The following is a 26,333-nucleotide window of genomic DNA, read 5'->3' as shown; positions in this document are numbered from 1 at the left end:
CTTGTTCAAGAATCCCCCTGAATCAGCGGAACCTGCTCGGCTCTGATTGGCTGTTTATGTTCTCTTCCTGCTATGTCATGTGACCAACTGCCGTAACAGAGCTGACCCAGAACTCTCAGACGGACCGTCTGAACGCCGCTGCTGGACCTGCAGGTAAAGTCTGGCCTTTACACCGCGGTGTTTTGATGCTGCAGAACGACATGATGAAACACGTCTCACTCTCACTCAGGAATGGACGAATTCAAGGCATTGTTTTATTCCTATGAAGAATCTCTGGTCAGTTATCTGATTAGGCTTTAAAGCCAAATCAGTGTCAGATCGTAAAGTTAAATGTTATAATTAAAACAAACCCGAAGAAAAATAAATAGATCAAAAATAACCGCGCTGTTTCGCTTTCCAAAAATTAAATTTTAAAAAATTTAAAATTCAAATGAATCAATTAAATCGATTTATTCCCCAGCCGTATGTTCTTGTAAACATTAGAAAAAACACCGTTGTTACACTTTTGTACTTTTTTTAATGCAATAAAACATATAATTAAGCGAAGTACATCTGCAGCTGTCCGGCAGACTTTTCTGCAGGTTGCTGATCACTCTAAACACTTTTTTAAAAGGAAACATGTCTGTTGTGAGGCTGGAAGAGTGCCAACAGCACATCCGGGCGCAGCTGGACGGTGCCGTGGAATTCTGGCTCAAATACTCCCACGACGCAGTGCATGGGTACAGTAGTTCCCTATCTACTGCTGCCAGTAATGCTGCATCCAGCCAGTGTGTCTCTGACAAATTTCTCTTTTCCTATTTCAGAGGCTTTTTCACTTGCATTGGGAGGGATGGTAATGTCTATGATGAGCTGAAGTATGTGTGGCTGCAGGGAAGACAGGTTTGTCCTTGCAGTGGCTGTTTAAATGTTTGATCTGCTCTGTGAAATCTCTTCCAGAAGGACCATTTTGGATTTTTTTTCCAGGTGTGGATGTATTGTCGTCTCTATCGAAGCATGGATCGCTTCCACAGACCTGAAATTCTAGAAGCTGCAAAGGCCGGTGAGTTTGAGGCAGTTATGAGTCTGCAACAGTGTTTAAGTTCGATCAGAACATACCCAAGTCTGGTTAGGTTATCAGTGTCTGGTCATTTTCACAAACAATCCAAACTTTCATGCATTGTGAATCAAAATGGCGCAATATTTAAAATGTATTACAGATGTTTATTGCAATTCGCTCCAACAGTTTGTTCTGATATTGGAATGAACACAAAGCAAGAATAAAACCCAGTACGTGGCAGTTGACTCACACAGACTTCTTGGTGTGAGGACAGGCTCATGAATGCCTTTTCTTCTGTTTTGCTGCAGGGTTATTGCAATGCCACGTCTGTGACTCACATTAGTTCAGGGGCTTTTGCTTGTTCTGGACTGCTGTCTGATAAACTCCTGCTGGCAGAGACAAGTGGGATCTAACAGTCAGACAGTAACCAGTTGTCTGTCATGTGCTCCAGCCAATCATTGACTAGAATTCCACCTTTTTCTTGCCCAAGATGTGATGACAACAATGGATCAGCATGTCCTCCTCTCTCAGAACATTTATTTTGCAGGGAATATCACAGTGGAACCAAACTGCATTATTCTTTCATGAAGTAGCCTATATTAGGCTTTTCATTTCAATTTTGGATTCAGTTTATTTGCTTGGCACCAATTTACAATGAATTCCATCTCTTAGCACTTTACAAGATTTAGGAGCTGTAAGGAATCCCACAATACTTTGCATGATACAATGTATCAGCACAGCCCAACTCATGGAAATTAATGAACAATGTTTGGAGAGAAGAGAGTGCACACTTTGTAGTTCATTTTCAGAAGGCTGTAGGCCCGGATTTGATTCGCATCATCCATGTGTGTTTCCGTCACGTAACGATGTCGCAGTTAAAGGCTGTCTGAAATCAGCCCAGCAGGCTGAAGCTCCTTTCCTCACCACGACTGTTCTGACTGTTGACCCTGTGAAATGTCAAGGAACAGGAGCTATAATTAGGCATTTTTGGGTGGAGCCAAAGTTCTAATACTAAGCATACTTTCAGTTCTTCCTTTTCACATCGAAAACATTCAAGTTGTTAAAAAAGTATCCATCTGAGGAACCCTGCTAACTGCATTGAGTAACTGACTTTGCAGTAATTCCTTATCTTGAACAAGCATGTGATGGCAGTGGAGATGAACCAACCACTTTATTGAAGTCTGCAGCAGAACCAAAAAACAGTCTGCACAGCTAGAGTATTTGCTCCTGCCACTTTTTGGATGCCAGCATTCTGTTTAAATGAAGATGTTTGAAACAGTTTTTGATTCAGCAGTTTTACCCTAGAGGCCACAAAATAAATAAAAAAATGCCAAAATACCTCTCCAAAATAACTCAATACTGAACTGTTTTCATCATTTGTTGAAGTAAATCCTTTTATTTTTAATGGAACTAATTTCTTTCTATTTTCTTTAGTCTGCCCTGACTTTTTTTGAAATCTTTGAATGTTTCAGATAGTCTTTCTATGAACTTTGGTTGCTCACTAATTTTCAGTCCATCTTTTGAAAATTTTTTAGAAGAATGTTTAATTTGTTGACTTAACTCTGACCTATCAGTAGTTCCGGCACAAAAAGAAAGAAAAAGGCTCTTAAACAAAAGGGATGAACCAGTTCTATCTTTTTGCATAATGGTCAATGAAGTGAAAACATAAAATTAAATGGGATCTTTAGCACCAGCCTGTCACAATGTCACAATTTGTTCCCATTTCTTTTGCTGACTATGGAAATTACCAAAGTGTGATAGACAAAAAATCTTATTTTACTTCCTAAAAATGAATTCCCAATGATCATTTTGATATTAATAACGTACAGTAACACACTGTTTTAAATGAAGACAAACATTTCATCTATATTCCATAAAATATTTGACTACAGCCAGAAAATCAAAAAGGTTGTTAAAACTCTCACTGAGCCAGATCAAGTTGAGCCACAGCATGATTAAGTTATTGACCAGTAAATGACCTGTACTCAGGCTTTGCACTATAGCATAGTTACATTGTTTCTGTTTTAATATAGTGGATGTTACATGTTGAGTTGCAGAATTAGATTCATTAAGCTTCAGTTCTGAACCTTTGCACACCCACAGTAAGTTTTCTGGCACAGGTGGTGATAGTTTACTTTGTGGACTTTGGTGACAGTCATGTGTTTGTTCTGGAGGTGGCGATGATCATCACTGAGAAACAGCCGAGTGCTCCATGTTGTTGCCATTGGACAGGAACAGATTTGTATAGTGATGTTAGTTTGGAAGCTTTAAACATACTTTCAGTATTAAGTTGACTACCTGCAGATCATTAGGATAGTCCTATAGTGAAACCCAACATTTGGACTACAGTTCAATGTAATGACATATTAAGCAATATATTCCTTAATAATAATCTATTGAATTAAATACTAATACAGATTAACACACCCTTGCAGTTTGCTCTTTCTAAAGCCAAAAAGTTTACAAAATATTTTTTAAAATGGCTTAAAGCCTTTGTTGGTTAAAAAATGTTAAACTGTCAATCAGTGAAAGTCTTATTAGTGAGGGTCTTATTTATTCCAGTAAGACAATACTGCATAATATTCTGCATATATTACAGCAGTGTTCCTCTAAGAGTCAGTGGGGTCCCTACTAATTTCCTGCCAAGTATGGAGAATTTTAAACCATTGTATAAAAAGCAGTTCTGAAACATTATGCCTATAGCCACAATAATTAATAAAATTTGATCCAATTCTATTTATTCTTATTCTTATTATAAAAGCACCACTTTCTAACTAAAGTCAGCTTGGGTCACTATGCACACAAGTTAGCAGATCCTAATCATATAACTTAAAAGCCAGTGCAGTTCTAATCATTATTTCTTCCTGTTTATTACACTTCAACACAATTCTATTATCATTCTATGCGTTCAGTACAGCCTTAAATTCAGTTTAATTCTTTCATTCTGTATTTTGCATCAGTAACCCACTTAATCCTTGTTGTGATGCAGGGGGTTAGTGTCTACATCTAGTGGACGTTGGGCGAAGGATGGGGTACATCCTGAAATGGTCACTTGTCTATCAGAGGGCAATACAGAAGTAGACAACCATACTCACTCAGACCCAGGAGAAGTTTAGAGTGAGCCATTACTATGTTTTTCGACTGTGGAAGGAAGCCAGAGTTCCCAGTGAGAACCAACCCACACATGCACAAGAAAAATATGCAAAAAGATGGGATTCAAACTGGGGACCATGTTTTTCTAAGGCACCCACTAACAAATGTTTTACTGTGTAGCCAAAATAAACATAAGTTAGGCCTTGTCATTTGACAACTTTTCTTTTCCAAACTAACCTGCTCAACAGCTTTAACACATACAGTAAATTAAGCTGAGATTTTATGATTATGTCTGAAAATTTCCCTGGACTTATGTTTCTAATTAATGTGTGAAACCATAAACTAATGCCATATTGATCTGTTTGCTTCTTAGGGGGGGCATTCCTCAGAAAGTATGCCCGTTTGTCCAGTAGTGAAAATCAGTGGAAATGTGCCTTTTGTTTAACAAGAGATGGCAAAGCCATCAAAGTTCAGAGGACCATATTCAGTGAGTGTTTCTACATAATGGCCATGGATGAATTGAGCAGGGTCACTGGTGACAAGGAAATGCAGGTATGAATAAAATTCTGTCCATTTTGATTAATTAAGATTTTTTTTATCTGAGTTTTCTCTGGTTAAATGCACTTACCAACTATATGCCTGACACATTTAGGTCAATATCTAGCATCTTGGATGAGAACAGGAAGAATTCTGAAGAACAAGAAATCAAAAGGGTCTTTTTATCAATATCTTGTCTACAATAAGCTGTCAGTGTAGTTTATTAGTAAAAAGATTGAAAGGGTGCCCAGTATCATGTTGTGGAGAATACCATGGTTAAGGGATACTTTACCTTTATCTACTTAAAAGGGACATTCTATAAAAAACAATTACATTTTGCCAGAGTCCATTTTTGGTGTCTAAACTGAATGCCACTTTAATTATTACTTTGTGGAGTTGTAGGCTATAGGACTTTTAGGTATGAAAAGGCATTATTCAGAGTAGGGGTCAGAATTGTTAGATTACAGGACCAGAACACAAATTGGAGCTTCTATGCCTGTTACTTTGCAGTTGGCAGCAATTTATTAAAATTTATTTTCTGTGATTATGTACTTCAACCAATTTGGTAAGTTTCAATAAAGTGTTAGTTCTACTTAACTTAAACTTTTTTAATTTTTTACAAAGTCATCTACTGAAAGGAAAAGGTGTATTGGTAAAATTAATTTCAACAGATGATTTTGTCTGTTATAAAAAATAAGTCCAACAAAAATGGGGATTTAGTTGGGATAGATTAAATAGAAAGTCAAATCAAGTTTATTTGTGTAGCACATTTCAGCATCAAGGCGGTTCAAAGTGCTTTACCTCATGAAAACATAAAAACATCATAAACACATCCAAACAGTCACTGGTTGTGAGACCAATAACAAACATTACATTTTATCAAGTGAAAACATCAATATACATCAAATATGTTGGTCAGTGGTCCTACTATTATGGGTAAAAAGCAACTCTAAACAGGAGGGTTTTCAGTCTTAATTTAAGGAACTCAGTGTTTCGGTTATTTTGCAGTTTTCTGGAAGTTTGTTCCAGATTTTTGAAGCATAGAAGCTGAATGCTGCTTCTCCATGTTTGGTTCTGGTTCTGGGCTACAGAGTAGACCCAGAACCAGAAGATTTGACTGGCCTGGAGGGTTGATACAGAAACAACAGGTCTTTAATGTATTTTGGTGCTAAGCCGTTGAGGGATTTATAAATCAGCAGAAGGATTTTAAAGTCTATGCTCTGAGCTACAGGGAGCCAGTGTAAGGACTTTAGAACTGGGCTGATGTGCTCTATATTCCTGGTTTTATGAAAACATGAGCAACAGCATTCTGGATCAAAGCACAAAACCTGACATGGAATCATTCTGCTGTTGAGCCCAGTATTATTCATGGGTCCAACGTAATCTTTAAATTTTACAATGTTTCATTTAACTGAAAGTAATATTAATGCTTTGGAGTGACACAGCCACAGCCCTGACTTCAATGTGTTAGAGGATCTGTGGAGGGAGCTAAAGTTTAGGGTGGTGGCAAGGAGGTCTTCCAACCTCAAAGATTTGGAGCTCATTACAAAATACAAATTGTCAAGATTCCAGAGGAACATGCAAAAAGCTGCTCAGCACATATAACAAAGGATTGATTGCTGTAACGCCAATAAATCTGTTTCCATCAATTATTGAGAAGAATGTAAATAATATTTCATATAGCATTTTTAAATAAATGTAGAACTGATTTTCCTTTTAGATTGTTATATTTTCTTTTGCGAGTTCTTAGCTCATTTCCAATCAAAAACAAAATTTGGTTGAAACTAATTTTAAATGTAAATCTGCCAGGGGTATAAACGACCCAGGGCTTAAGTGTAGATACACCAGTGTCCTAAACGTACAGATTTCATCAGTGAGTTCAGTTTAGTGTTTTTAAAGGCTCAGTCCTGAACATTACTGTATAGTCCTCTGCTGTGGTGCATTTTAGCTGGAGGCTGAGCAGATGATGGAGCAGGTGATCTACTGGGTCCGGGAGGACTCCTCAGGCCTGGGACGGCTCCAGCTTCCAGGAGATGTTCCCACCAACAGCATGGCGGTTCCCACGATGCTGCTGCATCTGGTCCAACAGCTGTCTGAAGGCCGGTTGGAGGTGGCGAGGAAGTATGCAGAACTGGGAAGCTGGTGCGTGAGCCAGATTCACCAACACATCCAGGTATGTGCCCACTGGCCAGTGAACATTTTTAAAATAAAAATATGTCCAAACTTTGTCTAAATGGCTCATAGACATCTAAGCTGATTTGGATAAATATGTGGTTCAAATGTTTTTGATTTCTAGAATTAGTTTTCACATTTATTAGAGGTCTTAATTTTGGCTGGTTTCAGTTGAAATGGTCACGCATGTAAAAAAGAAAAATGCAAACCTGGGGCCTCTCATGTTCTGTCCAAGTACTTTTACCAGGTAAGCTACAAAGCAGCTGGTTTTAGATCGGTCCAGGACACTTAATGTGTGTCGGCCATCTTGTTAGTGTTGTGATTATCACAAATGATCCGTATCTCAGCCTTACATATACAGTGTTTAGTAAGCACATTTTTGTGATATAAATAAAGTCAGAGACTTGTGAACTGCTGCTGCATGTGGGTGAAGCTCTGTTTGTAAATTATTTATGCTGAATAACTGACAGGTTCACATTGATGAAAGCAAAATGACTTTTGTTTCCATTTGCCAGACCAGTGAAAATAATACCTCATTATTTCTACCCCTATTGTCTCAATTCTCTCACATAAAATACTGACACAAATATAAATATAAACAGATGAAATAATATGAAATGTATTACTATTTAAATCAGGCTGTCTTGATTAATTTTTTCAGTTTTTTCTTTCTGGCATTTTGCAAGTTTTTGTTTTTTTGACCTGATGATTTTCTTTCTTGGCCAACAATAAGGAAAGTCTATATAGGTCTAAATCATGGCTACAAATGGATGTATAATTGACTGAAGTCTAAATGAGGTTTATGTATAGCTTTCATGTTGAAATCAGGTCTAATTGCTCACTGAGTGGGCACACATGACAAAGCTTAGCGTTATATTTATAATCACATTACAGTATAGTCAGCTTCTTCGATGACAAATGAAAACTGTCCTTTTCTCTTTAAAAGTTTCCATTAAAGTTATATCTTAACTCCAGTTTAGAAAGTATGTCCTTCAGAAGTGTATCTTTTTCAACCTACAGATTTATAAGATGCTCTTCCGTAGGCTAAAAACCATTTCACGACTTCAAAATATATTTAATGTCAGTTTCACAGTAATCTACGCTGTTGTATTTTTTGTGGTATTGTGTGGAGTGATTCTGAGCAGATAGTATTTTACCAGCAGAAAACAAAGGTCAGAGTGAACTCTGTTTGGAGAAGTATGGAATTGTTCTGATATGGGAGCTTTAGTAGTTGTGTAGTAAGAAGGTATCAAATTACCCTAAAATTGTCTGGTTTTGAGTTACAGTTTGTGGACTGGAGCACAGACAAGAGGGAGCTGCATGTTGAGGAGAGTGGTGGTTTATTGTAAAGGCAAAGTCAAACGCACAGGCAGGCAGATGAAGCAGGGTACAGGAACATGACAAGGAAGGAAACCAGAACAGGAGTTCAGGAGGACCTGACGATGAGTGTGAGTGTGAAAAAACAGATGGACTATATAGGGGAGGAGACAGAAGTAATAGCAGGTGGAGGAAATTATACAGGTGAGAGGAGTAAGGCAATTAGACAGAAGAAGAGGTAGGGCAGTGAAATGGATAGTGTAGGACAAGAACTAAATCTAACATGATGAATGACCAGACTTAAGGGAAAAATAAACTAAGGATGGGCAGGCAGAAAATAACAATCTAACAACTACTAAAATAGTTATGTTTACGTGGACAAAATTTCACGATCTTATTGAAATGTATTCGGATTTAAAAAACAAAAAAATAATTGGACTTTACCATTTATATGGGCACATAATCAACTAATCCGATCAAAATGTTTGCGTATACACCTGTATTTATTCAGAATAGAACCACCCTGACTTGCACAGTTATCGAATTTCCCTTAAAAAAGGAAAAAGAACATCCATCTTTGCTGAACAACAAAATAATAGTAAACAAAGCAGGATTATGTGAGTTTGTCTTCCGAGCGCCCAGGTTGACTTTCACCAGCTTCTAATTACTGAAAAGTTACAGAACCAATGAGGTTGTATTGGGAGCATAGACAGTTTTGCTTCCTGACTTATTTTCATGTTGAGTGGAGGAAATACATCACGTTTACAGGCAGTCTTCAGTTGATCCAAAATGCTGCAGCAAGAGTTCTGATGAAAATCAACAAGAGGGATCATATTTCTCCAATTTTAGCTTCCCTTCATTGGCTTCCTGTTAAATCAAGAATAGAATTTAAAATTCTCCTTCTAACGTATAAAGCCCTTAATAATCAAGCTCCATCATATATCAGAGCTCTGATTACCCCGTATGTTCCTAACAGAGCACTTTGCTCTCAGACTGCAGGTCTGCTGGTGGTTCCTAGAGTCTCTAAAAGTAGAATGGGAGGCAGATCCTTTAGCTATCAGGCTCCTCTCCTGTGGAACCAACTCCCAGTTTTGGTCCGTGAGGCAGACACCCTATCTATTTTTAAGACTAATGTTAAAACTTTCCTTTTTGACAAAGCTTATAGTTAGAGTGGCTCATACCCTGAGCTATCTCTATAGTTGTGCTGTGATAGGCCTAGGCTGCTGGAGGACATCAGGGTCTAATTTTCTCACTCTACTGATTTCTACTGTTCTTCAGTCTACTGTTCTCCAGTTTTGCATTGTATCACATTGAAATGACTGTTGTCATTTCAGCTTTTAACTTTTAGCTCTCTCTCTTTTTTCTTCATAGTAGGTACACCTGGTCTGACGTTCTGTTAACTGTGACATCATCCAGAGAAGACGGCTCACCCGCTACTACCATCTAATGTAGAACAGATTACTAGATCAATGTGTGCTTCTGTGCTTTTTTGTCTCTCTTGTTGTGTCTCTGTTCTGTCTTCTGTAACCCCAGTCGGTCGAGGCAGATGACCGTTCATACTGAGCCCGGTTCTGCCGGAGGTTTTTCCTTCCCGTTAATGGGTGGTTTTTCTTCCCACTGTCGCTTCATGCTTGCTCAGTATGAGGGATTGCAGCAAAGCCATGTACAATGCAGACGACTCTCCCTGTGGCTCTACGCTTCCCCAGGAGTGAATGCTGCTTGTCGGGACTTTGATGCAATCAACTGGTTTCCTTATATAGGACATTTTTGACCAATCTGTATAATCAGGTAACCTGACGCCGCCAGATAGATTTGCTTCGCATATCCATCTGGAAACCTTCCGTTGAAGTAATTTTGGGAAGGGGCGAAAATACTGGTTAGCTGATTGGCCTATGTTGGTGATAGACGGGCCAAATAAACCAATCAGATCAACGAAGCATATGACGTACTCGTCAACATGCTTCGTCGTCGCTTTGTTACGAGCGACGACGAAAACACAACCACAAGCCAAGCTACTGTTGCTGCTGCAGGTAAAGGCTCGTTAGCTCAGCAAAGAAATACTCTGTAATTCCGATAAAACTTGCTCGATAGCCACGCTAACGCTAGTTTCATCGGCTGAAGCCGCCATGTTCTTTAGACTGAACTGTCGCGCTTCTCGTTGCGTCACACCTCAACCCGCCTCAAAGCCAATGCTGATTGGACGTTCGTTTGGTGAACGGCTCCAAATTTTCTTTAACGGAGAGTAGCCAGACTGATCTGCGAGTGAAACCTTGAAAGCTCGCGAGATCAGGATGGTCTCACGAGGCTATATAATCTGACCCAATCTGTATAATATGATTGAACTTGATTTTGTAAAGTGCCTTGAGATGACATGTTTCATGATTTGGCGCTATATAAATAAAATTGAATTGAATTGAATTGAGTTTACATTGGGCACACATGCCCACTTGGGTCAGTTTGCCAGATTCAGATTAACTTGATCCTGACAATCGTTTACATGCATGTCGATCGGATTATCAATTGCCATGAACCCCCCTCCATCACTCATTCGGAATACAATTTCATTCCAATTGAGCCTAATCACAATATCCTGATTGCCGTGTTTACATGACACATTTTTATTCCGATCTGTCCTTTATTCTGATTACTTTTGTCCTTGTAAACATAGCTAGGAATTCTGTACAATATAAAGTCATTCATGAATGGTCCCTGTCTGTGTTGAGGAGCTGTTTGCGTAGCTGCCTTATAGGTTTCTTGTGAGTCTTAGCACTTAGGACTCTGTGATTGCTGTCTGTTAGAAAAGGAAACAGTCCTTAACTTGATCTAAGACAAAGCGTCTTATCAAGAAAATGTCCTCTTCCATGCCAAAGTTCAGGAGAGTAAGAGTGAAAGACTTTTTTAATCACTGCATTCTTCATAGATTATTGCAAACTAGGATTACTCTGAGATTGTACCATTGAACTGCAATGGTACAATGTTCCTTTCATTTAAATAGTTCCAATTAGTTGGAAAGTAGAAAGTGTCCCCTTACATACAATTCAATAAAATGTAACTTATTACAATAATGCTTTTGAAGGTGTTGCTAATTTCTTCATCATTTTACTCACAAGTGAATCAAACATGTCAAGTAAGGCTTGAATTTTTCTCAAAGTGAGAACTGGTAACCCAAAGTTTCATTTTATGTTTGTGTAAAATAGTCTCAAATCATTAGTATTTTTTATATTTTGCTTGATTTTTATTTATTTAAAAGTAATTGGCAAATTAAAAAACACAAAGAAAAGCATCCTTTGAAAATAGTCTCAAAAAAGGACTTGACTGAAAGTGGGGAAAAGCAGCTGAGGTCAAAGGACACTTGGAAAGACCTTCAGAAAGCTTGGTATCTTAGGACAACATGAAAGTCTGGCTGCTTGGAAGAGAAAGAGGGATACCTTGACTTTTGAACCCAACAGTGTTTTTTTGTTTTGTTTTACAACTGGTTCAGAAACTAAAAGCTCCAGTTTGTTATTTCTGACTTAAAATGCAGTTGAAACCTTCAGTTCTTTTATTCTGTGTGTAAACCTCCTCTGTAATGTGGCACAGAGAGATGGCACAGTGATCTTAGAGAATGTGTCAGCGGCCGGGACAGAGCTGCCTGGATGTCTGGGCCGGCTGCAGAACCCAGGTAACACTCAGTGTCAGCGGATGTGGAAGCACAAGTTTTCCGGCTCTCATCTGCTTTTTTTTTTAAACATTTTCCATTGCGGTTTTCTCTCCCTTACTGGCTGTCTTCTGCTGACTCAGGCCATGCCCTGGAAGCAGGCTGGTTCCTGCTGCAGTATGCGACAGGAAATGATAACAAGGAGATCCAGAGAACTGCCATTGAAAAGTTTGTGGAACTTCCTTTTGAGAGTGGCTGGGATAAAGATCATGGTGGCCTGTTCTACTTTCTTGATGTGGATGGTCACTGCCCCACTCAGGTCCGTATACACAGAAGCCACGTTTCACTTTGCATTTCGTATGACGGTTAATGTTCCTTAAAAACACAAGATTGGACTCCTTGTTTGTATGAGCAGCTGGAGTGGAACATGAAGCTGTGGTGGCCTCACAGTGAGGCTCTGATTGCTTTCCTCATGGCCTACAGTCAGACCAAGAAGCCCGAGCTGCTGGAGAAATTCCTCAAGGTCTATGACTACACCTTTAGCCATGTAAGTTGATTTTGAAGACTTAGCAGCCACAGCAACAAAGGTTGTTTTCATCTCTAATTCTTAACCATCAGACCTACAGAACCCTGTAATGATCTTTAAAAGGGACATATCATGCAAAATCCACCTTTTTTTTTTACCCTTACATACATTTACTTGTGTACTTGGAGTCTCAAGGAATGCAAAAAAATTTTAATCTTTCCAGGAGCTGCGTAGGTATCTTTGTATTCTGTTTAGGTCATATATTTCAAACTGTTCAGTTTTCTCTGTGTTCTGTTACTTTAAAAAAAAAAACTATGACGTCACATTATTTGCTGTGAAACTTCAAAACCAAGTCATGACCTTACGGCTTACCAATTTTGCAAATCTGTGATTTTTATTTTTTGCTACAATTTAGTAGTCCAAGTTGACTGATGCCGAAGCTACAAGTGGATAAATCAAAATGTTTGGTTGTTCATTACACCGTCCCTCAGCAGACTACAAAAGTAGCTCGATCAGTGTGAAGTGGAACGCTCAGTGACCTGGAGGAGGTCGGTCTGTAAAGTGCCTCCTTTAGATTTCCACTTTATATAGACCACAACTGGATGATTACAAGTATATGTCCTCTTTAAAACTAAATTTTTTATTTTTTTTAAAAAGTTGCACTGCAATTTAAGAATTTTTAGATAAACACTTATCAAATTTAAAGAAGCTTTAAAGATGTTTTTTTCATAGTTTTTGTGTCTTTGCTCTCATAACAAGATGATATGACTATGACTGTTATCAGAAGGTAACACTAACTATGACTGAGTTTAAGAAATAAGACATAATACAACCGGTTAAACTCATGCTAAAAAAAATTACTAAAACCAGCAAATGGTAGATTAAAATCCAAAATGAATCAAAGTTTGTTATAAATCTGTCTAATTACTAATATATACTTCTATAAGTATATGTCAGAGCAAAGATTTTTTTATAAAATGCACAAGCCATGGTGCAGGCAAAACACTGACAGTTTTGGGCAGGAGCACACAGGCAGCACTGGGCAGACGCTCTATAGCAGGTCTGAGTAGATGCACTGTAGCAACGCTGGACAGGATCTGTGGCTTATTGGCTTACAGAAATCTAGGGCTGGGCAAGGTTCATGGTCGTGAAACAGTCCACGTCGTGTCTGGAATACAAAAAGCCAGGCAGGTTCGGAAGCATCAGGCTGACCCTGTGTGGCAGTAGTTAGAGGAGAATACTCATTGCTGCTTCATAATCTCTCTCCAACTCCTCCAATGTCTCCATGAAGCCTGGAGGTGGATTGAGAGGAGCATGGTCTCGCAGCAGTTTAATTTTAGTAGAATACTGTCTTGGATGCTTCCCTTGCTCATCATGATGAACCAGAACACTAGTGATGGATGAAAATGCTGATGGGGCCGAGGTCCAGGGGTCACTGATGCAGACGTGACACTGGAAGCTGCCTCTGACAGGACCGCCACTGCCTCTATGGCTTGATGAGGATTGGTGCAAATATGCATGGTTTTGTTCTGTGCACTGACTATTAAGAGAGAAGGCCTGCAGCTTTAGAGCAGTAGTTTAGAGGCTGTAGAATCTGAAAGAGATTCACTTATTAGTTTGACTTTTTTCAATTAGTTTGAAATCCTGTGGTGTTAAAACACTTGGAACAGAGAAAAGTATTTTTTTCCTTCTGCAGGATTGACTGCAAAGAATCCTGGGACATCCATCCATCCATCCATTTTCTTACTCGCTTTATCCCTCATGGGATCGCGAAGGGTGCTGGTGCCTATCTCCAGCATTTCAATGGGCGAGAGGTGGGGTTCACCCAGGACAGGTCATCCTGGGACATAATTGCTTTTTATATAAAGTATGGTCTGTGTTTTCTGTGCTGTAGGAGGAATAAACCTCATTTCTTGTTATTTGAGAGACTTTGTCTGGCATGTATTGTTAGAGGCAGTTTCATGGGTCATGTCTCATAACTTGGCATGTTTTGCAAAAAGAACTGTTTAGGCAGTTCATATAAGGAGATTATGATTCTAAACTAGATGCTTATCCCTAAATCTTGCATAAAAGATCAGTAAATTAATAACAAAAACCAATCCATACTGAATGATCTGTATTCACCAGTCAAATAGTTGACGGTAAACCTGCTTCCTCAGCAGTGTACCAGGGGGACAACAGCACCACCATTAGGTTCAATTGGAAAATAACAACCTTAACTGTAGGCATTAGATAAACAATTGTTTTTACTTATCAGTGGAACTAGTTCTTATTTAATAACCTGGGCATGCAGAGCTATAAGATTATTAACTGCCCAGTATAGAGAAATTCCGATGTTGTTCCTACATTTATTTACATAGTCTAAAGTTTGAACAGTTCTTTAAAAGAATTTTGTTTTTCAATTCTATCCAGTTTATATAGAACAGCATAGAAAAATATTTACTGTCTTACAGTGACGAGCAACTTAAAAACTTAGTATTAAAGTTTAACTGAAATTAAGAGTGCAATTGAGTTGTTTTTTTTTAATGAATGTGTATGCATGCATGAAAAACACAGACTATTTACAAGAAGGGAAGAACTGTCATACTTATCTTTATACCACCGTCTTCAAAAAAAGCTATAAATGTTGTCCTGTGTTATCAAGCTTGGATGATTATATTCCACTACCTTCTTACCATAAGCTTCAGTCAAAAAATGTGACCTAATTTTCCCATCATGAGACTTATATAATTTGACCCAATCTGTATAATCTGATTGATTTTGACTTTGTAAAGGGCCTTGAGATGACATGTTTCATGAATTGGCGCTATATAAATAAAATTGAATTATACTGATGATATGTAATATCACCATAACTGTTACCGATGCTTGATTTTACTCAAAAGTCTAAAGGGGTCAAAACATCATTAAAATATTACAATCTGACATGGGTTTGAATTTTCTTAGACAAAACATTGAAAAAGCAGCAACAATGTGAACTGCTTAAGATTGGGACTTTACTTTTAGTGTCTGTGCTAAGCTGGCTGAGCACGGGTTTTATTCCTGACCATTGATGATGCGTTTATCTGATAAATTTACCCTAGGAATAAAAACTAATCCTTTTAACTCCACAGCTGGGGATATTTTTACAGCACTTTCTGAACACTTTTTATTTTTTTACTGATTTTTAAATGCCAGACTTGTACAATGAATGGTGGGATTATCCATCCACTGTCAGTATCATATAATGGGTGTTTGTGTCTGCATGCAGTTTCCTGATCCTAAGAGCGGTGAGTGGTTTGGCTATCTGACACAAGACGGGAAAGTAGCTTTGGATTTTAAAGGAGGACCCTTTAAAGGTAAGCACTTGTATGATGTCTATAGTGCTGTTTAAAAACAACAGATGGCATGCAGAGTCACATGTACTGTTCAAGAAATAGACTAGTACAAAAAGCGTGATGATCAAGACTGTAAGGATTTTGTCGTGGATGAACCCGGATACAGCACGCACACACAGAGCTGAGTTTAAGAGAGTTTGTTGAAAGAAGTGGATGATGATGGCAAGTGGAACCAGAGTTCTCAGAGACAGCTAGCAGGACTAACCTTGAGGAGAAGCTGAGGTGACAGGGTACCAATTAGTGATGGGACATCTGAAGAAAGGCTTTCTTCTTCTTCATTTTGTGTTTATTGGCGGTTGGCAAACAACTATATGGTGCATTACCGCCACCAACCAGTATGGAGTGTGGATCAGGACAAACATGCTCAAAAAAAAAAATTATATATATTTTTTTCGCTAAACCTGTAACCAATAAATAATGCAACATAATTCTATAACCTGAATCATAAATGTTTTTACTTAAAATATTTATCAGACAGTACTGCTCTTTCTCCTTTTCAAAACTCCTTATTAGCTGTGTTCTTTGTCTTTGAAATTTTCTACAATTATACATAACATGTTCTATAGTTTCTAATTCCCCACATACATTACAATTTCCTGATTCATGTTTCCCCATTAACTGTAATGTTGAATTAAGTCCTGTATGTCCCAATCGTAATCTTGTTATTGTCCTTTCCTGTATTCTGTTCCTCCCAATTTTCCCTCTAACTTCCCCTACCTTCCTTTTGTCATGATTTGTTTACCGAAGAACTCAGGAAGCGCACACGGGACTAAAGTTTAAGAGTTTTTATTTAAAGGAAGTGTGCTAGATGGCGGATGATGAAGACTGGAGGTTCAGGGCTGCAGAAGGTCAGGGATGTAGGTGATGGCAGGAGCTGACGGCCTGGAGCGAGAGTCCACAATAATCTAAGTGGCCAGGAAGCTCAGTGCTACTTAGTTAGCAGATTACAGGAGACACCAGGGCACTGAGCAGAGCTTTCTCAGGGCGGCTAGTCAGGTGAACAGATCTCTGGAGACACTGTGGCACAGAGCTGGGCTTCACCAGAGCAGCTTGTCAGGTTAGCAATTCACTGAAGAAACCTGGACAAAGAGCAGAGCTTCTCCAGGAACGAACCACAGAATAAAAAGACTTACAGAGGTACTGGCATGGAGTGGTGGATAGCAGAAGACGGCCCAGTGCTGAACTGAAGGCAGAGGGAGGTTTAAATAGAGCACTTCACAGGTGAAACAAGGGTCTGACTAATTAACAAGCAAATGATTATCAGGTGTGACTGACTGCTGAGGAGGTGAAGTGAAAATTGACAGAAAATAACTGATGACTGAAAACAATAAATAAAATTAAACCTAACTCAAAAGAGATGAAAAAATGAAAATAACAGAAAAACAAAGAAAAAACCAAAACTCAACCATGACACCTTTGTATTGTGTAAAGCCATCTTCCTTTTATATCCCCTTCCCACTGTTTTTGCCATTTTTCTTGAATGTTTCTTTTAATAATACTTTTAACCTCTGATTTATCCATGTCTATTCTTTTATCACTCTTCCTTTTATTTATCGATTCTTTAGCTTTCTTATCAGCCTTTTCATGAAGGAAGGCTTTGAGGCATGTACCGAGTAAAAAGGGGGCGTGTAAGACGAAGCTCTGCTTCGTAGCTTGTGTCATATTGAGGAAAATCACGTGATCAACAACAAACGAGGCCTCGCATTACATCTGCCACGTCATTGCTTCATTTTGCGTATCATTTTTTAAAATAGAATCTGTTGCTCCGTGGGTGAGGTCATCTGCCGACGAAGAAACCGTCGAAAATCTGAAACAGTGAAAAAAAAGTCCTATTCCTAAATAAAATCAATTAAACCTAAAATCCAGATATTTCTAAATGTTCTTTTGTTTGATCAGAAGATACATCAGAATCACTCATCAAAAGAAGACTAAAAGCCATTGGAAAAGGCAAACTCTATGCGTAACTTAATATTAAGAACCAGAACTAGAACTCCCAGGAAGAGATGATTTTAAACAAATTCTGTTTTTCAGGAAGCAAGTTTCAAGCTCAAAGCATACAGAGTCTGCCCCAACAATCACTCAATTCCCAATACACTAAAGTAACACATATCTTCATTGTCAAATAAGTCCATGACATAAAAGAAAACCCAGTACAACCACTGATGGTAAAGGAATAGATTGGCTACAAATCATTTTAATAATTAATACATGACAATTAAATATGATTCAAATGATTCTCTTACTAAACATGAGTTTGATGAAAACGTTGTGACAATATTGCATTTACTTATTTTTGGAAGTATGATCCAACTAAGTGACAAGGCTGTTACAGTTTTACCAGCAGATGTCACTAGTGAGTGATGAATGAAGCATCGAGTAATGAACCTTTTTCCAAAGCAAAGTGTTGGAAAGCTTCATTGCTTCATGAGGCTTCATTTTCACATCACTAGTACCAGTTATGCAGGAGACAAAAACAGACATGCGTGGAGTGCGTGTTGAACGACGACGGACCAGTGAAGAAATGAGCACTAATGGAAAACAGAAGCCAAACCAAAACTAAACCATGACAAAGACACTTTAATTATTGGCTTTAAAATTACTCTTCATTAATGTACAGGTGATTGGCACAACACCTCAGCTCCTTTCATGCACAGTCTTTATTTGACAAACTGGAAATCTTAATGGATCTAAACGTTAGCTGCTGTCAAGGCCAGATTTTCCAGGCCAACATTAAGACAGTGTGGTAAATTTGAGTTTAAACTTCCACAGTCATTTACCTGTCAAATCATAACCCAGTAACCCAAAAACACAAATCTAGCTGTTACGTGTAAGTACAAATCTAGTTTGTTTCTGTACTAAATGTGAAGGGTGAGGGTTAGACCAATAAGATGAAAGATGTGTCAATAATGGGAGGTCTTAATTCATTTAAAAAATACTTAATAAATCAAAAGAGAAAATTAAACTTTGTTGTACGCTGTATCATACAGCTGTGATACAGTGTATCAACTCTTTTTTCAAAGAGTTGTAGCCTCTCCATCTGGCTGGCACAGGCCCCAACAGGAGGGTTAAAGTTCTTGCAGCACTTCCCCAGCTTCCTATGACTAGCTTCTCAAAGTTATTTTAATTATAGCTACTCCAACATGCAGCCACTTCCAGTCGTGAAATTCTAGAAAATTCCTCCCAATTTCCAGTTTTCTCTTTCCAGTCTTTCCTTCTTATTAGTTTGTGAAATGGTAGATGGCCTGCTCTTGTGTAGTGCTTTATCAAGTCCTGAGGACCCCAAAGCACTCAGTCTGCATTTGCCAAACAGGTCCTCATGTAATGCATATGCTGCAGCGATCCATTGTGGTGAAGAGAGAGCTGAGCCAAAAGGCAAAGCTTTAGCTTTACTGATTGGTGTATGCTCCTACCCTCACCTAAGCTCATGAAATTTGGGTTATGCCCGAAAGGCCAAGATCCTGGCTACAAGTGGCTGAAAGCAGCTTCCGGCATGGTGGCTGGGCACTCCCTTAGAGGTAGGGTGAGGATGCATCAAGAGGAGTCAGCTGAGCATGGGAATTTGTTCTGAATGTCCCCTGGATGCCTCCTCCAGGAAGTGTTTCAGGCATATCCAATTGGGAGGCGGCCCAAGACACGCTGGAGAAACTGTCTTTCAGCTGAGTCTGCTGTCCCGGCGATCCGGTCCCGGATAAGAGGAAGACAATGAGTACAAGTACAAGTACAAATTTAAATATGAGGTTACAGTTACAAAACTCAGACCAGACCTCTTAACAGTACCCTGTGCCTACATTCCGTATGGCTTTACTTTTCACATGCAAAATAAAACAAGTTGGCCTTGTGATTTCATTATTGTGTAGACAAGAACTTACATTGAATAACACCAATGAAATCCAGCTAATTTGTCCAAAATAACATCTCCCTTCAAAGTAGAAATCAGCCCCGTCTGAAGGCTCATGAAATTCTGAAGCTCATTCTATTTGAAACAAGATATAAAGAGGTGGTGCAATATTTACATTTCAGCTAAGACGTTTCTGTAAGACGTTAGCTTCAGCTGCATATGCAGGCACGGGTTCTCTATCCGGTACTTCATGTTCCTCTCAAAGCACTCTTATTACTTTCAATTCAATTCAATTCAATTTTATTTATATAGCGCCAAATCATGAAACATGTCATCTCAAGGCACTTTACAAAGTCAAGTTCATTCATATTATACAGATTGGTCAAAAATGTCCTATATAAGGAAACCAGTTGATTGCATCAAAGTCCCGACAAGCAGCATTCACTCCTGGGGAAGCGTAGAGCCACAGGGAGAGTCGTCTGCATTGTACATGGCTTTGCTGCAATCCCTCATACTGAGCAAGCATGAAGCGACAGTGGGAAGAAAAACCACCCATTAGCGGGAAGGAAAAACCTCCGGCAGAACCGGGCTCAGTATGAACGGTCATCTGCCTCGACCGACTGGGGTTACAGAAGACAGAACAGAGACACAACAAGAGAAACAAAAAAGCACAGAAGCACACATTGATCTAGTAATCTGTTCTACATTAGATGGTAGTAGCGGGTGAGCCGTCTTCTCTGGATGATGTCACAGTTAACAGAACGCCAGACCAGGTGTTCCTACTATGAAGAAAAAGAGAGAGAGCAAAAAGTTAAAAGCTGAAATGACAACACATAATGCATAATTGAAGAACAGTAGAACTCAATATAGTGAGAAAATTAGATCCTGATATACTCCAGTAACCTAAGCCTATAGCAGTAAAACTATAAAGGTAGCTGAGAGTAACATGAGTCACTAGTTATAATTTTTGTCAAAAAGAAAAGTTTTAAGCCTAGTCTTAAAAGTAGACAGGGTGTCTGCCTCACGGACCAAAACTGGGAGTTGGTTCCACAGGAGAGGAGCCTGATAGCTAAAGGATCTGCCTCCCATTCTACTTTTAGAGACTCTAGGAACCACCAGCAGACCTGCGGTCTGAGAGCGAAGTGCTCTGTTAGGAACATACGGGGTAATCAGAGCTCTGATATATGATGGAGTTTGATTATTAAGGGCTTTATACGTTAGAAGAAGAATTTTAAATTCTATTCTTGATTTAACAGGAAGCCAATGAAGGGAAGCTAAAATTGGAGAAATATGATCCCTCTTGTTGATTTTCATCAGAACTCTTGCTGCAGCATTTTGGATCAGCTGAAGGCTTTGAACTGCATTTTGTGGAATTCCTGATAGTAAAGAATTACAATAGTCCAGCCTTGAAGTAACAAATGCATGGACCAGTTTTTCAGCATCACTCCTGGACAGAATGTTTCTAATTTTGGCAATATTCCGGAGGTGCAAAAAGGAAACTCTGGAAACCTGTTTAATATGGGATTTAAATGACATGTCTTGGTCAAAAATAACACCAAGATTTTTTACTTTATTACCAGAGGCCAGGTTAATGCCACCCAGATTAAGTGATTGGTTAAGAAGTTTATTTTTTGAGGACTCTGGCCCAAAGATTAAAACTTCGGTCTTGTCAGAATTTAGATGCAGGAAATTTAAAGTCATCCAGCTTTTGATGTCATCAAGACATGACTGCAGTCGAAGTAATTGATTGGATTCATCAGGATTTATGGATAAATATAGCTGAGTATCATCAGCATAACAGTGGAAATTAATCCCATGCTGTCTGATAATTTTGCCTATCGGAAGCATATATATAGTAAAGAGAATTGGTCCAAGGACTGAACCCTGTGGTACTCCACAGGTGACCCTAGAGTTTGAGGAAGATTTATTATTAACATGAACAAATTGGAATCTGTCTGACAGATAAGATTTAAACCAGCCTAATGCTTTCCCCTTAATCCCTACAGTATGTTCAAGTCTTTGTAGGAGAATATTGTGATCAACTGTATCAAACGCAGCACTGAGATCTAACAGGACAAGTATAGACACAAGTCCATTATCTGAGGCCATGAGAATATCATTAGTGACCTTCACCAGAGCTGTTTCAGTGCTATGATGAGCTCTGAAGCCTGACTGAAACACCTCAAGTAGGTCATTACTTTGTAAATGTTCACAAAGTTGATTAGCAACTACTTTCTCAAGAATTTTAGATAAGAAAAGAAGATTAGATATAGGTCTGTAATTTACTAACTCATCTTGATCAAGAGAAGGTTTCTTAAGTAAAGGTTTAATAACAGCTACTTTCAAAACCTGTGGTACATATCCATTTACTAAGGATAGATTAATCATGTCTAAAATAGTGCCACTGATCAAAGGGAATATGTCCTTAAACAACTTGGTTGGGATTGGGTCTAACATACAGGTAGAAGGTTTAGATTAAGCTAAAATTTTAGATAGCTCAGAAAGCTCTACTGCTTCTAAACAGTTCAAACACTGCGCAGATTCTAAAGATTCCTCTAATGCTGCCTCACTTACTGAGGACGAGGTAATCATGTTTGGGAGGATGCCAATTATTTTATTTTTAATGGCATCAATTTTATTTATGAAGAATCCCATAAAATCATTACTACTAAGAGCTAATCTGACCCAATCTGTATAATATGATTGAACTTGATTTTGTAAAGTGCCTTGAGATGACATGTTTCATGATTTGGCGCTATATAAATAAAATTGAATTGAATTGAATTGAATTAAGGCAATGGATGGATCAACAGAGCTGTGGGTCTAATTTTCTCACTCTACTGATTTCTACTGTTCTTCAGTCTACTGTTCTCCAGTTTTGCATTGTATTACATTGAAATGACTGTTGTCATTTCAGCTTTTAACTTTTTGCTCTCTCTCTTTTTGTTCATAGTAGGTACACCTGGTCTGGCGTTCTGTTAACTGTGACATCATCCAGAGAAGACGGCTCACCCGCTACTTCCATCTAATGTAGAACAGATTACTGGATCAATGTGTGCTTCTGTGCTTTTTTGTTTCTCTTGTTGTGTTTCTGCTCTGTCTTCTGTAACCCCAGTCGGTCGAGGCAGATGACCGTTCATACTGAGCCCGGTTCTGCCGGAGGTTTTTCCTTCCCGTTAATGGGTGGTTTTTCTTCCCACTGTCGCTTCATGCTTGCTCAGTATGAGGGATTGCAGCAAAGCCATGTACAATGCAGATGACTCTTCCTGTGGCTCTACGCTTCTCCAGGAGTGAATGCTGCTTGTCGGGACTTTGATGCAATCAACTGGTTTCCTTATATAGGACATTTTTGACCAATCTGTATAATATGAATGAACTTGACTTTGTAAAGTGCCTTGAGATGACATGTTTCATGATTTGGTGCTATATAAATAAAATTGAATTGAATTGAATTGAATTGAATTGGCTCTGGGTAAGTTTGGCAACTGTACTAAAGAGAAATCTAGGATTATTTTTATTCTCTTCAATTAATGATGAAAAATATGCTGCTCTAACTCTGCGAAGTCTTGTTATACAACAATAGTCTGTCCCTCCAGATTAAGTAGGATTCCTCTTGGTGTGTAGAGCGCCATTTTCTCTCCAATTTCCTAACATTGTGCTTCAAGGAACGCAGCTCTGAATTAAACCAAGTAGCCAGCTTCCTGTGAATAATCACCTTCTTTTTCAAGGGAGCTACATTGTCTAATGCAGAACGCAATGAGGAAGTCACATTGTTAGCAAAGGTATCGATTTGTGAATGGGAAGAAACAGCAATGCTGCCATCTACAGGGCATTTCTGCAATACTGAGGATATTAAAAAGGGGACAGACTCTTTAAGTTTTGATACAGCATTATCCGATAAAAATCTACTATAATGGAACCCTCTTTTGGGGGTGGAGAATTCAGTTAGATTAAACTCAAATGTTATTAAAAAATGATCAGACAGGACAGAGTTGTGAGAGAATACTGTTAATTCTTCACAATCAATGCCATATGTCAGAACAAGGTCTAAAGTATGGAGCCGAGAGTGCGTCGGTTCATGCACATTTTGAGCAAAACCAATTGAATCTAGGATAGTTTTAAAGGCTACACTAAGGTTATCACATTCAGTGTCAACATGGATGTTAAAATCACCCACTATAATAACCTTATAAGTATTTAACACCAAATCAGAAAAGAAATCTGACAACTGATCCAAAAACTGAGTGTAAGGGCCTGGTGGACGATACAAAACAACAAACAGAAGAGGTTTTATTGCTTTGCAGTTTGGATGAAGGAAACTGAGGGTTAAATGTTCAAAAGAACTGTAATTATTAGTTGGCTTGGGACTAATTAATAAATCAGACTGAAAGATAGTTGCCACTCCTCCTCCTCTTCCCACAGATCTGGGAATGTGGAAATTTGAATAACTGGAGGGGGTTGACTCATTTATACTAACGTAGTCCTCTTGTAGCCAGGTTTCTGTGAGACAAAACAAATCAATCTGTTTATCAGAAATCAATTCGTTAACTAACAAAGTCTTTGGAGGGAGAGACCTTATATTTAATAGACCACATTTAATTCTTTTATTTTTTGGTTCAAAGTGATCCGTATGGATTTGTATTAGATTTTTATGATTTGTTCCTTTTAGATCAGTTTTTGATCTGTTAAGTTTTGGCCGTGGGAAAGACACCGTCTCAATAGGATAATGGATGGGTAACAGTACAGAAGCTGCAGAGAGGTGTGTTAAACTACGGCTCTGCTTCCTGGTCTGGACCCTGGGTTGTCAGCATTTAGGAGAACTAATAAATCCGGCCAGATTTCTAGAAAGAAGAGCTGCACCATCCAAAGTAGGATAGATGCCGTCTCTCCGGATCAGACCAGGTTTTCCCCAGAAAGTTCTCCAGTTATCAATGTAGCCCACGTCGTTTTCTGGACACCACCTAGACAACCAGCGGTTGAATGATGACATGCGGCTAAACATGTCATCACTGGTCAGATCAGGCAGGGGACCAGAGAAAATTACAGAGTCCGACATAGTTTTAGCAAACTCACAAACCGAAGCAACACCAACTTTGGTGACCTCTGATCGGCGTGACCGGGTGTCATTACCGCCAGCGTGAATAACAATTTTGCGGTATTTACGCTTATCCTTAGCCAGTAGTTTTAGGTAGGATTCTATGTCGCCTGTTCTGGCCCCTGGTAGGCATTTAACTATGGTCCCTGGTTTCTTTAGTGCCACATTTCTCATTATGGAGCTGCCAATAATTAAGGTCGGCTCCTCGGCGAGACTGTCGCTCAGAGGGGAAAATTTATTAGAAACGCAGATGGGTTGGTGGTGATCTGGGGTCTGTAATCTAGAGCTATGCTTCCTACGAACCGTCACCCAGCCAGCCTGGTTACCAGGCTGCTCGGGTGCTACTGCTTTAGGTTCGCTACGTGAAGTTACTCTATGCGGCTCCGCGCTAGCAAAAGAGCGGCTATCAGCTGGTTTTTCAACAGCACGGAGCCGGGTCTCCAATTCTGACACCCTCGCCTCCAAAGCTACAAAAACACCACATTTATTACATGTACTATTATCACTAAAGGAGGCAGAGGAATAACTGAACATCTGACACAGAGAGCAGCAGATAGGAGACTTAGTCAGAGACGGAGAAGCCATTATGAGGCTAACGCTAGGCTAAAGCTAGGCTAGCGCCCTATTATCACGCCAAAGAACAAACCGTGTGAAACACGAGGAGTTCCCAAACATGATGAGCAGCCACAGACAATGTTTTAAAAGTGCTTATGTTTGGAAACAGATGTTACAGCAAAGAGGTTTAAAGATAAAAAGTGAGAGAGCCTGGAGCAAAGCTCCGTCGTTCACACAGCAACAACAGGAAGTGACACAATACGCCTTACCGCAAACAGGAAGTCCGCGAGCCAATCTTGCCCTAAGTTGCAGGAGGGGCCATGTGTGGTTGTGTTCCTCAGTGTTGCCCTGTGTGCCATAATGATATTGTTTCAAACTGGATCTCTGGTTATGGAAAACCAAAGTGCTTTATGAATATTTTTATTACAAATAGTTAAGAACAGTTCTGTCTTATAATCTCTGTGTTGTGTCTTCTCCAGGCTTCTTCCATGTGCCCCGCTGCCTGTACATGTGTGAGTGCATCTTGGATGATCTGCTGGCAGAAAACCCCTGAACATTTAGATAGCAGTGATCTGACAAAGGGCAATAATCTGATTTATAGTTATATGTGCTGACTCAAGACACAGAAAAATTCTGAAATTTGTCTACATTTACCCCACTGCCTGTAACAATTTTTTTTAAGTGAACTGCAGGAAATTAAAATAAATGTTTTTCTATACTGTCAGTTTAGTGTAAGATTATTTTGGTACATTGTTGTTCAACTAATCTAACTTCCAAACACATCCATGCACAGTAGATATTGGTGTTTTCATCGCTGCAGCTTCAATCTGTATGTTTTTTGAAGAAATAAAACTGTATCTGAATAAAAATATAATCATTCTGGAAGACCTCTATCATCAAACACAAACATAACATATAAAACTGACCTTGTTTGTTAAGATGTGCCTTATTCTTTAAAAGATTTGATCTTTTTAACATTCTCATCCTATGTCCTGATGAATCTCAATAATCCAGGTAGGTTATCTGGACGGGTTATGTTTTTGCTGAAACTTTTTCTCCCTTCTCTGAGAGACTTTTTCAGTCTGTAGAGTTGTAGGTAAACTCAGCCTTATAAGCTGTACTTTTTGTGCATCTTAGTTTCTCTAAACTC

At 38.9% G+C, this 26,333-nt stretch overlaps 1 protein-coding gene across 1 annotated transcript; it reads left to right on the top strand.

Annotated features, from left to right (window-relative positions):
- On the top strand, nt 1-26,062 carry LOC105922071 (renin binding protein). The gene is made up of 11 exons (XM_012857964.3): nt 1-153; nt 614-719; nt 804-879; nt 964-1,039; nt 4,503-4,681; nt 6,615-6,839; nt 11,735-11,816; nt 11,936-12,111; nt 12,208-12,339; nt 15,569-15,656; nt 25,663-26,062. Exons 2-11 carry the CDS (start codon nt 619-621, stop codon nt 25,734-25,736), a joined length of 1,209 nt encoding a protein of 402 aa, XP_012713418.2. The 5' UTR covers nt 1-153; nt 614-618; the 3' UTR covers nt 25,737-26,062.
- The last annotated feature ends 271 nt before the right edge of the window (nt 26,063-26,333 follow it).

Source organism: Fundulus heteroclitus, unplaced genomic scaffold (genome assembly GCF_011125445.2).
Source record: "Fundulus heteroclitus isolate FHET01 unplaced genomic scaffold, MU-UCD_Fhet_4.1 scaffold_58, whole genome shotgun sequence".
Classification (NCBI taxonomy): Eukaryota; Metazoa; Chordata; class Actinopteri; order Cyprinodontiformes; family Fundulidae; genus Fundulus; species Fundulus heteroclitus.
The sequence above is the reverse complement of the archived record's forward strand: the minus strand, read 5'-3'. Positions and strand labels throughout refer to the sequence as shown.

Excerpts from the sequence above, each read along its gene's own strand:
- LOC105922071 (XM_012857964.3), top strand. The coding sequence starts at position 619 with ATGTCTGTTGTGAGGCTGGAAGAGTGCCAACAGCACATCCGGGCGCAG. Across the intron at positions 880-963 it reads TGTGGCTGCAGGGAAGACAG|GTGTGGATGTATTGTCGTCT; the intron begins GTTTGTCCTTGC and ends TTTTTTTTCCAG. Across the intron at positions 12,340-15,568 it reads ATGACTACACCTTTAGCCAT|TTTCCTGATCCTAAGAGCGG; the intron begins GTAAGTTGATTT and ends GTCTGCATGCAG.